The 17,094-nt window shown below is 36.7% G+C and overlaps 1 protein-coding gene across 1 annotated transcript; it reads right to left on the reverse strand.

Annotated features, from left to right (window-relative positions):
* Window positions 1–6,747: 6,747 nt before the first annotated feature.
* Window positions 6,748–15,413, reverse strand: LOC139144032 (uncharacterized). The gene is made up of 8 exons (XM_070714680.1): window positions 15,146–15,413; window positions 14,539–14,785; window positions 14,137–14,213; window positions 13,333–13,531; window positions 12,578–12,978; window positions 11,976–12,128; window positions 11,655–11,745; window positions 6,748–9,165 (listed from the first exon to the last, which is right to left on the reverse strand). The coding sequence occupies exons 2-4, from the start codon at window positions 14,763–14,765 to the stop codon at window positions 13,395–13,397; spliced, it is 441 nt and encodes a 146-aa protein (XP_070570781.1). The 5' UTR covers window positions 14,766–14,785; window positions 15,146–15,413; the 3' UTR covers window positions 6,748–9,165; window positions 11,655–11,745; window positions 11,976–12,128; window positions 12,578–12,978; window positions 13,333–13,394.
* Window positions 15,414–17,094: the final 1,681 nt, after the last annotated feature.

Here is a 17,094-nt window from a genome sequence, read left to right on the forward strand (position 1 = left end):
CTTTGGGAACCTAGAAAGAATACGGAAAGAATACTCATCTAAAGCCAGAGCTATTTACTTACTTAAATAATCATAAAATGGAAAGTTCGGTGCGTTTTGTCAAGGAGAACGAGTGTAAGCGGTCGCCTGTCATTAGGTTAAGAAGAAAACGGGATAACAAAAAGTATAAATTGAATTTTCATCATTTTGTCTTGAAACGCTCAAGACCTGCTTAATTCTGCCAATGAACTTAACTTGATGAATGCTCGATCATATATTCTTTCGCTAAATGAAAAATTAAGGTTAAGTTGTTCAGGGCACATTTCATTTTTATCTCACTTTTCAGAAACGTGAGCTAATTTCGTAGCCATGTCTGTCTGTCCGTTTGTGTGTGTGTGTGTCTGTGTGTCTGTCTGTCTGTCTGTCTGTCTGTCTGTCTGTCTGTCTGTTTACACGATAACTAAAAAACGCCTGAACGAATTCAAATCATATTCATATTCAATGAACTTTGTAATTAGTGATATAATTCTGAAACTCTTGCACTTAATTTGGTGAAACCTGCTACAAATATTGACGAGATAAATATCTAAATGTCACGTAAAACACTGAGCTTGCATAGCTTGTATAACAGAAACTTGGGCAAGATCCAACGATAATTTATTGTGACTGGCTGCCAAACCACAAATGTTATTCGTCCTGTAGAAAACGTAAGGGAAATTATGGAAGATTTTCTGGTGGTGTATGTATTTATGTTGCTAATTTTATTTCTCATTTTGTAAGACGCATTTTCAAAGATAACGAGAACGCTGTATATTTGTTCATTAGCAGAAATGCTTTCAATACACCCCGTGATTTAATTGTGTGTGGTGTGTACATCTCACCAGAGGGCGCCCCGTTGTATAGAGAGGGTGAATTAGATGGCATTATTCGTTTGGAAAATTTTGTTATGGACATTTGTTCTCAGTTTGAAAATGTTGATTTTATTTTTCTTGGAGATTGAATGCTAGAGTTGGGGACTTGCTAGATTTTGAAGATGAGCACATTACTTATGATATGAATGCTACAGGAACCTCCCAGCCTGGCTATGAAATTGACCACTTTGATTTACCCAAAAAATCACGGGACAGTACTGTAAATAGATTTGGTCAATCCCTAATTGAATTCTGTTATAATCAACATGTACACATAGTAAATGGGCGTTTTACCGGTGATAGTGAAGGGGACTACACCTGCTATACAAATAACGGAGCAAGTATGATTGATTATGTAATCATTAGCAGGTCTTTGTTTCAATACGTTGATGACTTTAGAGTTGACACGTTATACATTTCCGATCATTTACCTATTCAATGCTTCTTTTGTTTCCCAAATGAGTATGACACTACAACTGACGGAGATATCAGTTCAAATGTTATGCAGCTCAATGTATGGAAGAAATTTCGTTGGAATTCGCTTTTATCTGACACCTTCAAAAATTACAAGACGAAGGTTTTGAATCTGTATATAGAATTTTCAGTCAAGCTGTTCGGGACAAGGATTTGAACAAAGCTGTAACGACTTCGATTTATATATTCACAAGAGCTGGGGAGGACATGAGAATTTTCAGTCAAGCTGTTCAGGACAAGGATTTGAACAAAGCTGTAACGACTTTGACTAATGTATTCACAAGAGCTGGGGAGGACATGATGAATACAAGTGAAAAGAGACGTAATACAACAGACATACTATGGCGCGTAATCCATGCCAAAATTAATACCTTACATTTTGAGCCAAACTTCATTCAACTCTCGCTCAGTGCGACCCAACTGTGGCCACCTTCATTCGGCTCTCGCTCAATGCGACTCAACTCTCGCTCAGTGCGACCCAACTGTGGCCACCTTCATTCGGCTCTCGCTCAATGCGATTCAACTCTCGCTCAGTGCGACCCAACTGTGGCCACCTTCATTCGGCTCTCGCTCAGCGCGACCCAACTGTGGCCACCTTCATTCGGCTCTCGCTCAATGCGATTCAACTCTCGCTCAGTGCAACCCAACTGTGGCCAACTTCATTTAACTATCGCCCAATTCCATCCAATATTGTCGCCAACCTATCCAACTTTCACGAAACTCAATGCGACTCGTGTAATGCATTCGCTTTCCGCCGCGACTCGTTTGAATCATGCTCCCTAGATTACCTTTGAAGCTCAACTCATTTGATGACTCTGCATTCGTCTTGCTTTTTGAGCTGAACGCATTCGTGTCGGGGGATATTCCGTGTTTGGGGGGGGGGGGGGCTTGGTTGGGGCGAACCATTTTTGAAATGGGCGCCACAGCATGCGATTCAAATGAAGACACTTTTGAGTTGAAACAAATCACACGTGATTTAGAGTCCATTGCATTTACTTTACTTATGTGAAGATGATTCTATGTTATGTTATCGACTCTGATTTTACTTCAAATTGATCGTGCCAGAATGTGGTTCATGGCAGCCAACCCATCATTAAAGTGACCAACTTTGCCATAGTACACGAGACGTCACAGGGCATCATAGTGACGTCACATGACGTCATTAATATATTCATATGTTTTCTGTCATTGTCCTGGGGGATCCAAATATTCAACCCAAAAGTCTGTTGCGGAAGTCCAGATTTACAGTTCCAACAAAGTTCTTGTTATCACGTCGTCTAGCTATATAAATAATTCTGTTGTCTTCAATGGATTAGGAGTTCGTTCGCGCAAATATTGTTTCCAATAGCAATACATTAAACCAAGCGACGGTATACCGCTCAATTTCGACTAGATCCCTTTTAGAAAAAATTTAACTTATTTTTGTATTACATTTTTATTACCACAAATGTGATGTAAATTCTCCATTTACAAGCAAACAAAATTATTATTATTATTATTATTATTATTATTATTATTATTACAAGTTCAGGGGCTATAAGTATTATATAGAAATCTAATAACAATTCATTGAAGCTGTGGGAATCTGAAAAAAAGGTGTTGTTTCTAATTGTCGTAAGTATATTCTCTCCGCCCAGTTAGATAGGTGTTTCTTTTGACATCACTACCCTTATGAATATTAATATACTTGCAAAAACCGACAGTTGCTGTCTGGCAGCGCGTGCTCACAGCTGCTGAACTAGCTGCACAGTGAAGCCTTCGAATGCAGGCCCATCGTGGCAGTCGTTGGCGCCTACAAACAAGGCACTGCAGCGACTGTGGAGAGTCTATGCCAGTGGAATGTTAAACGTATCTTCAGCGTGGCATTTGTAGTTGTGGTGAAAACCATAAACCCTCTCCCTGTGCTGACGTTGTTGGGTTTTATTTTGTTCATGTGCATTTACTGTAAGCAATCGAGGAAGTTTTGGGATGGAAATAGAGCAAAAGCATGAGTTATCCGCGAAATCTGTACTGCAAATATAACTTCACGCATGCGCACTTCGTTTGCCAGTGTAGCCTGCGAATATGCGCATGCGCAATTGAGTCTATTTGCACGTGAATGTGTCGTCTGTACACTACGTCTCGTGCTATAATCATGTCGTTGAGCTTTGCATGTTGACAGAAACTGGAATTATTTCAGAGAATACCTTTCAGGACATCACATGTGAGTCTCTAAGGTAACAAGTAGGACGTTTAGGAAATCCTTTCAGAAAGTTCACGCCGCCTGCGGCCATTTTGTGGAGTATAAGCTTATACGTACCTGGAGCGTATACAGTATTTCTACTGTACATATTGCCGGATTGTATGCGATGGAATTTTGCGTTTCACGTACGGCGTCGTTCAATCGTTCAGATGCAAACTTTGCAAAATTAGGGTGACAGACTTTGGAATGCTAACTCTTGTATAACAATGACGTAATTTAATGAGAAGACATTTGTATTCAAGCACGGCAACAGTTTTTGATTTGAGAACTCTCATCATGTCGGATTCACTGAAACAGTGAGTATTCAACAACTTTTTCCTATGTCCATGTAGCACTTGTGCAAAAATAAGCAAATCCACAGGCCTGGCGAATCAATAAATGTGTTTTTCACCAAGCTGAAAGGTTGAAAGATGCGTCCGTCACTTTGGGACGAGCTAGATAAATGCAGTCAAACCCAGCTGGGCATAGAAATTTGCCATTGTATGACTTTGTTCTGGAGACGACCGCCGTGCTGTGGAACTTTGCAACAAAGTTTCAATATCTGAACTGACGTACTTGAATGACAGGCACAGGAAACGATGCCAATAAAACGCATTCTCGTTGCATTTTGATAATAATGTATCAATCACAATGACACGGAAATTATGCCTCCTCCCAACAGAAGGGCCATGGTCTATTTTAGCCCTGCTACAGTATGTCTTAGTGCTGATGAAAAGGCCACATTGTTTTCATGTTGTCATGGCGACTTTTAAAATTTGCATACAACTCTGAGAGTGAAACGTGTTCATAGGTCACAAAACTCCCACTGTCGTCCAATATACCTATTTCCTTGGGTATAAAGGTGTGCAAGTATACACATCAAAAGACTAGAAAATTCACTTCATGGGCAGAATCTTGTAAAATTACCCTCTCTTGTCTAGTTAACGAAAAAAGATACCCCTGATCTAAAATATGCATGGACTACCAGTCACCGGGCTAGTACCAACTTCAGAAAATGGTAGCGCAAATGGACTACCAGGGAAAAAAAGTTAATTTTGAGCCCTGGGCAGTATTAAACATGAAACATTTAACTTGTAATATTTTCCCCTTGTCTTGGCCTGCTGGGTATCAAAAAAATGTTTAAAGGTAAACAGGGACCATGTTCAAATTTAGACATTGTCATGGGAAGGGGAGAACTAGCAAATCATAGAGTTTATGGGGTCACGCCAGGTCACACAAAAAGTAATGTACCATACATAGCCATAATTTTACTTTAGTTATATAATCAGAAATAATTTGTCTTCATTATTCTTCCTGGAATGAGACAAAATCAAAATAAATCATTATAAAATGAACATTATTACGTCGCTAATTATAAATCCATAAAATAAATAAGTACAAGTGAATTATGTTTTAAATAAAACAAAAAAACTGTGCGCTACTGTTCCTGCTTGTGATAAATAATGGTACATTGGGTGATAAGGGGCATTGGGTTCGGATTACTAGTAGAATTAATTTTAGCACATAAAATTAATTTGAAGGCATAAACTTAATTCGATGAATGCATAATAAGTTAGTACTATACTATATCACACCTATTTGGGATGACTGCATGAAACAAAATTAAAACTGCTTGAAAAATTATTTCTGGTCTATATAAAATTAATTTAACATATTAAATTAATGGAAAACAATTTTGACCAGAATGGCCCCAATATTCTTATCTTTATTATTCTTCCTAGAATGAAGGCAAAGAAATTACAATTATTATTATTATAGAACAAATGTTAAAAGTTGTTACTTAGAAATCCGTAAAATAAATAAAAAACAGTAAATTATGTTTTAACATAGATCCTCTCAAGGGTCTATGGTTTTAAATAAAAAAAACTGTGGTTACCAAAATGGTCACCATGGTAACATAAAACAAAAATGAACATGGAGTTCATGCTGTGATAAATACACTTAGGAAAACATTTGCATAGTAACAGGGATTACTTTTAATGGAATTTGGAAAAAAAATGAAATTTTAAAATGCAAATAGGTTACTATGGAAACACTGGGCAGTAAAAATGGATATCATATTTTGTCTGTCTACCCCAAAATATCTCTTTGGTATAATATTTCTGTTGATTACTGGATCTTTACGCCGGATATTTGGTCTTTCTAACCCAAAATATCCCTTTGATATAACACATTCTGTTGATTACTGGATTTTAGGTGGAATCTTTGAAAAACTGGTAACTTTTACACCTGAATGGTTGCCATGGAAAAATCTCACATTAAAATGAGTGTGATATTTTTGGTGTGCTAACCAGAAAAACCCTTATTATCAATTATTTACATCAATCAATAGTTCTTTAATAGGAATTAGGGAAAAAGTAACATTTTCAATCCCAAAATAGTTACCACGGCAACTCGAAACATTAAAATAAGTCTGGTTTTTGTGTTCTCTGACCCGAACTCTTTCATATCAATCAAAGTAACTTTTCATGGGATATTAGAAAAATTGAAATTTTCAACCCCTAAAATGGTTACCATGGAAACATGGGGCAGTGAAATCGATATCATATTTGGTCTTTTCGACCCAAAATACCCTTATGGTGAAATTTTCACGGAAATTGAACCTATTATTATTCGCGTTATTATTTCTATATAATACTTATATTAATTATTATTACAAGTTTAGGGGCTATAAGTATTATATAGAAATGTAATAACACTAGTTCATTGAAGCTCTGGGAATTCTGAAAAAGAAGTGTTGTTTATTTTAATTTTGTCAAAAGGGGTGACTTCTAATTGTTGTACGTGCAGCGCAGAATTATACATAATACTGTACGGAGAGAGGGACATCATTAGGCCAAGGAGTAATTAAATGCTTGTCGGAAAAGTGACACTCAGCAGTTTAAAGCGATACCAGCAGGCAGACTTTTAACTTGTGTGCGAACTTTATGGATACACATTCAATCGGAAGCCACAGAACAGTGCCACAAACGGCAAAAATTAGAGAGGCACCTTTTTCATCATATAGGCAGAAATCAATGTATTATTGCCTTATTTGTATTGTACGGTGATTGTTTTAACAGCACAATGGCAAATTAACTGTAATGTTATTAAAAATTACTTCAAACCATAACATAAATGATCAAAACAGGCACGTGCATATAGAATAAAACATTTTTTTTTTATTTCTTGAAGTGACAAGACTCAAATAAATTACATGTACCGATAACAAAGTTTCGGGCAAACATCTTTTACAAACTCTCTGAATATCAAAAGTAACTTATCCCACAAAGTTGCATTTTAAAAAAGGGACAAATAAAGAGCTAAACAAAAAATATAGGAAACGAAAAGGAAAGGTACACAGAAACTGAAAAAAATACAAATTGAAATGATCAAATACCTTTATTTTTAATACAATATGAAAATACAGACAAAATTAAAAAATACCGTCAATGACGCTGTACCTTCTCTAATGTGTGGTTAGGTCAGGTAATTGGTTGTTGGCATGGAGTTGTTGGTAAATAGTTGATGATGTAGGGGCATGAGGTGGGATATGGACCAAAGAACTCAAAAGATGATTAAATACATCAATCAAAAAAATTCTAAGCTACAGTATAAACTGCCTAAAGATAGTTCAATATGGAAAAAAGTTAAATAATTCAGAAATAAGAATTAACAGTCCAAAACAGTAATGACGCACTTCCCTACTGACCTGAGTGCATGTGAAATACACAACCTGGCATCTGTAAATTAAATGTATACTAAGTGAACATTTTAAGTCACTTTTAACTGTTTTTAATGAATTTTCCAAAGAGTCCTGTGGAAATGATGAAAAACGCTTATCTGGTCTAGTGTTTGTAAAACCTCATGGCTGATAATTGTCATAGTATTGAAAAAAAATTGAAGTGAAGAAATTACTTTTTTTAATAGGCATATTTTCCTTCAAATACATGACCGTGTAAAGAATATATGCTAAAAATGTTTAAGAGTAAATTTCTTTTCAAATAAATAATTTAATCTGTGACCAAAGGATTTTTATTCTTTGAGTTTACAAATTCACACATTGCAATTTGTTCAATCATCTTGTGCAGTGCAAAATTTATAAAATGACTGAAAAACAAAAAAAATTGGCAGAATTACTGTCTTTGTGATGTAAAATTATGGGTTGACATCACGATAATTGTTAATCTGTTCGAAGTACTACTATACTTTAATTAAAAAAGAAAAGTTCATGCAGAAACGGTAACATATATTGTCAGCAATGTAGTGTTAATTTTGACTTTACATCAAAATATGCCTTTGCCGGATACAAAATATATAGGGCGAAATATTAAAATCAGCCATGTTCAGCAAAATCCACACAACAGCATTGATCCTTTTCTAATTTGATTTGATTTGCTTATGTTATCCTTGTATGACAGTCAGTACAATATGGAACTTGAACACAACACAGTGAATAAGTATGCTGTAAATGAAATGGTGTGGCTGCATCCACATGCAGCAATAGAAGTGCCTTTGTCTCTCACCCCTCATTTCCAACCTGTCCCATCCCTGAAAAAATAGTTTGGTCTTATATTTATAATGTTAATAATTTCTGTATTTGTTAAAATGTGCGCATCTCAAAAACTTTTGATCATAAACATTTTAATTGTTTTTTATAGCTGACCAGTCAGTTAACCTGTTTATTTTGAATATTTGCGCATTGTTCCTCAGTATTTGACATTTTAAGAATACCTTCAATCTGTCATTTTCTAAATGTTTAAATGCTCCTTTGTGTGGTCTAGCTTTCCACAAGTATCAAATGTGGTACTTCATATAGGAAGGTCTGCCTCTAGAGGGCGGGCATCATGAACAGTGTTTGTTAGTTATTTCCTCCACATAAACTTCTGATTGTACTGTAAACAATGAACATGGCCGACGTCCGATTTTCCTGTCTAAAACTTTCACTCATTTTCGTTCATATGACTCTGAAACTCCAGGAAACGATTGGGAAGAAAGAGTTATCTTGAAATATTGAGGTACTCGCCGATATTTTGCAAAATTAAATGAGAAAAAATGCAAGGAAAATGGCGACAGGCTTACACAATGGCCGTTTTCAGACTCAGAGGCCATCTGCAGTTTATGCAACAGGCCCATATCACGTGAGGCCATGAGGGGATATCCACGCAACTCAGTACCAAACACTAGCGCACACAGAGTGAGCAAACACAAAGTGAGTACCCCTAACGTCAGCTCAGTAGTCTGTGATAGATCGTACTCAACTAAGAAACCTTGGAGAAAGGCTTAACACTGTGGCTATGCCGCTAAGTCCCTTTTGATTTTTGTCACAGCTCAAAATCGTTCTCCTACACCTCAACCTGAGCCATAAACACCCCCACCAGTTTATGATATGACGCATCACAATAGCATGACGTCGACGGATCTTGACAGACAAAATGTCTTGACAGACGGAAGAAGTTGACACCAGCATACTGGTTTTCAACTCTAATACCTTCTCTGTCTATAAATAGACACGAGAAGGTAAAAATGAGAAATACTTGAAATCAAATGGACACCTGCAACTTCCAGGGTCGTTGTATTCTGTAAATAGATAAGCAAAACAAGGTTATTTACATCTGTACTTGTTAGTATATATACTTCATCATAATAAAAGCATTTAGAAGTATTTCATTCTTATTTTCATGCTAAAAATTTAACTTTTCCAATGATATTTCATGTAAGATAAAACTGAAGGAAGTTTCATTTGAACATGTGAAAACATCCTAAAATGGTAAGTCATCATTACATATACTGGACTTACCATATAGATGACTTTTCAAGCATCAATTTTAAATTGAACAAGTCGTTGATGGCACAGTCCCCACTTGTTCGTTGGTACTTTAATTAAAAGTCCTCAGAGAGGATAGAGTCCTCTTCATTAATTAGGTCTATGATAAAAATACTGTGATACAGATAGCGCTAAATGGCCAAGAATGAGTTCCATGGTGGTGAAAACATAAAACCAATGTAGGCCGCCATCCTAATTACAAAATGTCATTAAATGAGTCAATGAGTAATGAATCAACAGGATGTTGCCGAACATTTTTGCATACTATCCTAACACTAATAGATTATCACCGGTACCATATTTCATAAAGTTTGATGCAGTATTTACAAACTATGAGATCAACATCTGTACCGAGTTTCATCAAATTTTGACGCAGTATTTGTGGATATATAACTCTAATTATAAAAGTTCATTAAATAAGCAATTACAAATTAATTAAAATGACACTGATAAATGCCTTTTTCATTGTTAAAGCAATGTAAGCTTAACATGTGTACCAAGTTTCATGAAATCTGATGCAGTATTTCTCGACATATCAGTCTAATTATGAAACTTAGGTAATTGACATGATACTGCTACACGCCGTTCAACAAATCAATGTGCATATGTATGACATAGGTCAATGTCCTTATACCAACTTTGAATGATACTGGTGGAAAGATGTCTGAGTTATGGCTCTGTACATGAAAAGATCGTAACAAAATGGCAGCCATGCAGCCATATTTAATCTTACTGTCTAAAAAATCTATATGCATATGTATGACATAAGTCAATGTCCATGTACCAACTTTGAATAAAATCGGTTGAGACTTGCCAGAGTTATGGCTTTCGACATGAAAAAATAACATAACAAAATGGCCGCCATGTGGTCATATTGGATCATATTGTGAAACAAATCGACATACATATGTATAACATGAGTCAATGTCCTTGTAACAACTTTGAATAAAATCGGTTGAGATATGATTGAGTAATTGCTCCGTACATGAAAAAATTGTAACAAAATGGTGGCATGGTAGCCATATCATGTTCATATGTATGACATAGGTCAAAGTCCATGTACAAAGTTTGAATAAAATCCATTTAGACGGGCCTGAGTTATGGCTAAGGACATGAAAAAATTGTAACAAAATGGCTGCCATGCGGCCATATTGGATCATATCATGAAACAAATTGACATGCATATGTATGACATAGGTCAATGTCCTTTTACCAACTTTGAATAAAATAGGTTGAGATATGCCTGAGTTATGGCTCCGTACATGACAAAATTGTAATAAGATTGCCGCATGGCAGCCATATTGGATAATGTTGTGAAACAAATTGATGTGCATATGTATGATGAAGGTCAATATCCTTGTACTAACTTTCAATAAAATCGGTTGAAACATGTCGGAGTTATGGCTCTGTACATAAAAAATTGTAATAAAATGGCCGTATGGCGGCCACATTGGATCATGCATATGTATATATATTGGACGTGCATATGTATGACATATCAAGTAATCCTTGTACCAAGTTTGAATGAAATCGCTCCATGTATCTCTGAGATATCTGCGTGAACAGACGGATGCATGGACGGACAAACGCACACACTGACACACGCTCGGACATGACCAAACCTATAAGTCCCCCCGGACGGTATCTTGGGGACTAAAAATACAAGCATCAATTTAGTAAAAATATGATTCATAGAAAGAACCAGATTTCAATGTTTTTATTTACATATTGGTTTGTTATTGACTTGATTAATTTGTTCTTTACATGTTTATTTTATCATGATTTATCTTTACTTTTATCACTATGGCCATCATTATTTCACGTTGCTTATTTGGTTCTGTATGAACCCCTTTGTGTTTTTGGCACTTTCACATGACTTGAATTGGTCATCACATGATGCTCCCTTACCATAAGTTCTAATTTCTTTGAACCATTATGGCCAGGTAATTTACTATACCGGTCCATTCCCTTCCTAATCTCATGATGGATACTCTCTACACCGTTCTGTGAGGAAACCAAAGCCAAACCCTGTGTTTTCAATCTGAGGGATGACATGATCTTCTAACATATGCATTTTGGGGGGGGGGGGGTACACTTTCATTAGGAAAGTGTTCTCTGTAATATGCCATTAAATGTGATATGTTTGAACTGAGAATGCTAATATATTCATCTGACATTCTATTGCTTGTACTCTAAAGATTATGGCAGGCTGCAAATTTTGAAAACATTGGCTTATACAGACCACAAATGTGTGCAGCCTGTTCATTCAGCTATGGGCATATTCTTGCTGTGGTTCTGATGACGCTCTTGCACAACGTTTGGATGTTTTCTTCCTGAAACACAAAAAAATAAAAAAAAGGATATGATAACTTTCTTTCAAAGAAGCAAACAGAGTTGTTTCACTGAAAGTAGGTCAAAATAATGTAGACGATATACATCTTCTGTAGTATATATATAACACACAATAAATCTGACACTGAAAGCTTGAAAATCCTGACAAGCAGAATACTGAACCTTTTAATGACTTCAGCAACAAAACAGTTTACAGTTGTAAAACACATACTTTACAGCACTTGTTCACATGATTTCCGATGAATGCCTGCCCGTGGTAAGAATGACGTCCAACACCAAATGACTGCAGAGCTTGGTCAATACCGCAGACTACAAAACCACATTGTTTTGGCAGTTTCGCTTTTACGTCTGTAGCTTCAGATATCTAAGAAAACAAAGATAAACACTGTGTTGTCTGGAAATGACTGCACTACAAATGTGCGCAAGCCAAAATTCTGAAAATGCAGCATAGACATGACTGTGCACTTGAGATTGACAATGTTATTGCTTATCATCACAAAAATGATCTTACTTCTGGTATCAATATGCCATTTTCAAAGATGAAGGAGACCCTCTGAGATCTCAGGTTGCTAGACAGGTTATCTGTGGGTGTTCTCACATGATACAGGCTAAACAAACATTACATGTTTATTTAACATGGCAACTATTCCAGTTTGATAAAAAGTTTGACTTGGCTAGCAACTCACTGCCACTGAAATTAATTGCGTCTCACAAGATTATCACAAATCATCACAAAATTATCACAAAATTATCACAAAATCATGTATTTTTATTTTGTTAATGTAGTATGGTCTTCTATTAATAAATACTAACCTTCCTGTCAGCTTCTTCACTGAGTTCCTGCACTTTCTCCTGGGCTTTTTAAACTTTGCCCAAGGTCATTAGTGGCGGTCTGCCATCATCTTCACTGTTGTCGTCATCATCATCATCATTGTCACAGTCATCATCAGCAAGGAGAGCCTTTTCAACACTATCAGCCAAGGTCTTAGCTTCTTCTTGGAGTTCTTTCGCTTCACACTGTAATGTCTCGATTTGTTTCAACATGGCCACATATGTGTCAAATCCAGCAGGCTTCAGCACGGGTTCATCAATGTCATCATATCTCTCTCCAGAGTCGTGATGATCTTGATATCCAGTACTGCACAGCTAGCTTCCATCATGGTGAAAAACTTTTAAAACAAGCCAGGACTGATGTGCAACCCTGGGACTGCAACCTGTGATAAAATATAAGGGTTAGCACATGTATCTTTTACTTTTAATGTATGACAATATCTTGTAACTTTCATACCTACCTATTTATGAAGAAAACACTACATACAAATATACAACAACTAGATTGATCACAAATGCTGACATATGTGCAGGCTTCATTGTCAACTTGTTTTCGCATATAGCTTGTGCATACCATTATGGACATAGTGGCATACATACATGTAGATAGGTCACAGTGTGGTCTGTTGAACTGTTCAGAGAAAGGTAAAGTGAACTGATTGAAACAGAACAGAGCTATATGTTTAGTTGGTCAATGGAAGCAAACAACATAGTGGATTGAATTGATTAGTACATACTCTGTGCAGTGGTACATTGAAAAGTGGCTTTCTGACACTATTGTAGTGCTGCATGGCATGCCTTAGGTTTCCACCAGTTGAAAGAAATTCACTGTGACATTTTCTGATATCATCATCTTCATTGATGACAATAGTTGTTCATCCTTCAGCAACTGTGCTTGTTCCTTGCTGATCACACAGCATACGCAAAAATATTTCCCTAAAATATTTCAATGTGAGGAAGACAAGGAACAAAAACTGACATAATTACTTAAAAACCTTAGTAGGTACAGACATGACTGGTGTTCATGAAGTCAATTTGATGTGCATGTGTGAACTCTTGGAGAGGATGTACCTGTAATATGCAAACTTATCAATTTAAATATTTATTTCAAAGAAATTCATGGTTACTACATTTTGCATTGCCAGTATACATATTAATACTATGTGTAAGAATTAAATTGAGAAATAAACACAAGAATTTCTACAGAGGAAAACAATCATTTGTCAATAGCTTGCAAATATTTATCAAGATCTGACCCACTGTGTACCCCTTCCTTTAAATTTATCTGACCAATCAATGTTAGCTGTGAATGTCTTAAGTCAACGAAAAACTACAACAAATTATCATAATTGTGTTCTACAGCATATCATACACAATGCATGCTGATTATTAACAGTCGCACATATTGCAAACTGATAGGACAAGGATGTACACATGTAAATCATAGGTAAAACTGAAGTGTACACAATAAACTGCCTGTCCTGTCAGTGCCTCAACTTTTCTTACGTATAAATCATAGCATGCAAGTATACATTTCATACCATTTGGTCCAGACAATCCATAACTCTTGGCCAGATACTCATAATCTCCCATCATCCGTGCTAATAGTGTCTTGTCCCTGAAATAAATCAAAGTGGAATGTAAGACAATTGTCCACACCATTCTAAATTAATGCCCATGTTTCTACACATCAATGCATCTTGTACATGAAAGAAAACAACTTGCCTTTTGTACTATTTAATGTAGGTATCATATTTATGCTGCATAAGTTTGGTCAGATTTGCACATTGTTTTTCAGATTTTTGGATCAGCAGTATAATGCATGTATTAAACTTGGATAACCAATATGTATGTATCTTAAGTTCCAAATATTGTACCAAAATAGATATATGGTACAATCTGTTCATTGTTTAGTAAAACACAGTATGCATGTTTAGACTTACTTCCACTTTGTGCCATCCAGTTTGTCTACCTGACCTCTGTTAACAGCTAAAGCTATTTCTAAATTGTAATAGGAATCAGGTGCTGCAAATGTACTCCAAATCACTGTATTATCTGCTACATTTGGATTGCTGATGTTAGCAACTTGGTAAACCATTCTCAGGGTTCCCTGACCCTTGTCCCCACCTAACTTTATCCAAATTTCACTGGTAGGACGGTATTGTATCATGCCGGGTAAGTTTGCTAGACCTGAACACAAATATGAACAAGATGCAAAAACAACAGTAACACTTATATTCAGTAATATGTGATAACAAGATTACTTATCCACAGTCTTTCTCTACATGATCATAATAGAGTTTGCACACAATCCCAAAAGTCTGACTGCAAGCCTGCTGTCCCAATATTAATACTCATGTGCTTATATAAGAGCATATGAGAACAATCTAGAACTTTTATTGACATGCTAATTACTGTTTTAAAATTCTCTCTTACACAACTAATTAAATTTCCAGAAAATTCCAAACATGACTTATTAAATTCATGGTTGTGAGGTCAAGAAGGACAGTGACCTTGATGAGTGTGGGGGAAATGACCTGCATAACATACCTCACTTCCAATATTCACATGCCATGCCTTGAAGTAACGCTGTAATTTCCTCTTGGCAGCCCATGTTGTTCCCATAGCAACTTCCAAATGAAGGCCAGCACCTGGAGGTATGTCAGGAGTGAGTCCCAAGATCTGGAGGATTTTCCTTCTTGTCCTTTTGTTGGTGTCTCACCTCCTCTCACTCAGCTGCAGCATCACATCACCACCACTGACAATGTCTCTCCTCTGACTTAACTGCAACACCCTCTGACGTCTCGTCCTAGTGCTAGCTTCTGAGATTGTTTTTCGTGGCTTTGGTGTATATGTTAAACACATGGCTGAAAAAATCACACCAAAAATTGAAAAACCAATTTATCTTTCAAAAGTATATGTGGGTGATAAATTCATGAAATTGGACTAGCTCATTACTTGATGAAATTAATTTGTTGAACCACTACCAGGTCACACATGTACTACAAAACCAAATAAATGTTATTACAAATACAAATTTACAAATTATCATATTCCATGATAGCTTTATCAGAAGAATTTACTCCAAAATCTAACTGTATATTGATATGTGGGTATAGATCAGCAAGAGTAATGCTGGTAAAAAACTCACCTGGCCCTTGGTTTTAACCTTTATCAAACTATCATCACTTCTGTTTGCTTCTATTTTTTTTCTTGACAAGTGTTGTTGCCATTTCTTCATACTGTGGCAGCATATGCACCGCTGATACATTCTGCAACACAATTTCTGCGGCCTTCACTGCACATATATTGTTCTGCCTATCCCTTGATGTTTCATCATTTGATGTCTCGGTATTGATTGTGTCAGGATGGGGACTGGAGTATGGTGGCTTCTGATGGAAATGGGCTCACTGACGAGAAGCAGTGGTCTCCAGCAATGGACTGGTAAACACACCGTTCCGTGTTGTGTTGCAGATCTTGCAGTGGCACAACTGACTTACAACCGACATTCCCATAATCACATGTGACTGTGGCATTTGATAGCATGTTTGCAAAGGCAATGGGGGGACTTACAATAGATTCACACATAATAGAGAGACGGCACACAGGACAGGATGAAGAAACTTGCAACCACTGACACAAACATTCAGCACAAAACACATGTGGTCCATCACACAAAAGTTGTATTGGTCCATCTATTATGTCTTTGCAAATGGGACACTCCATTTCTTCAATGAGATCATTGAACCTCTGTCTCTGCAAGGGAATGAATCTTCTCATCTTTTTTCCTGCCCTCTGTTTTACAGCTGCTGTTAGATTTGTACTGCCATGATCACTCTGTAGTTTCCCCGTCTTTCCTGTCTCCTTGCCAGTGATACCAGAAATGTCACTGCCTTGGTATTGACTTGGTCTGCCCCTGTTTTTACTGTCTTTCTTTTTCTTTCCTGCCTTACACAATGCATCACACACCGCACATCTCCGTACTCTACAGTGTCTGGACCATTTCACTACGTGTGTCCCTGGCCGATAGGTTTTGTTATTGCTTTCTGCCTGCTGCCATGAAGCAATGACTCTCTTACAGAGACAACAAAAATTGGACGGGTGAACATCAGAATGTCTTCACTAAAACTGTACTCTGAAACAATTCTTTAACTCCACGATAAAATTGGAGCATGGATAACTTGTGCCATTTATTTTCCGTGCACAAATACGACACCGGTTTTTTAGCACACGAGCATGAAATTCGAATGACATTTTCACAGTCTAGGCCAACAGACGATTGAAAAAGGCGCCAGAAAATATGCCAGTGTGTAAACAAACCCGTTACCAGGGAGACATGCGTGATGGTCCGAAAAACTATGCTCAACTGCAACGCACATATGGACGTAAATAAAAAACCCACACGCATAAAAAATAACCCATGACAAATCACGCCATGAAATGTACAGATTAAATCACTGCGGACACGGTTAAATCGGTTTCAATCTTGTTAAAATTGA

The sequence above is a fragment of the Ptychodera flava genome, chromosome 11 (assembly GCF_041260155.1).
Source record: "Ptychodera flava strain L36383 chromosome 11, AS_Pfla_20210202, whole genome shotgun sequence".
Classification (NCBI taxonomy): domain Eukaryota; kingdom Metazoa; phylum Hemichordata; class Enteropneusta; family Ptychoderidae; genus Ptychodera; species Ptychodera flava.

Coding starts and splice junctions, on each gene's coding strand:
- LOC139144032 (XM_070714680.1), bottom strand. CDS start 14,765: ATGATACAATACCGTCCTACCAGTGAAATTTGGATAAAGTTAGGTGGG. Junction 14,214..14,538: donor CTGGATGGCACAAAGTGGAA/GTAAGTCTAAAC, acceptor GATTTATTTCAG/GGACAAGACACTATTAGCAC. Junction 13,532..14,136: donor TGGATTGTCTGGACCAAATG/GTATGAAATGTA, acceptor GAAATATTTTAG/GGAAATATTTTTGCGTATGC.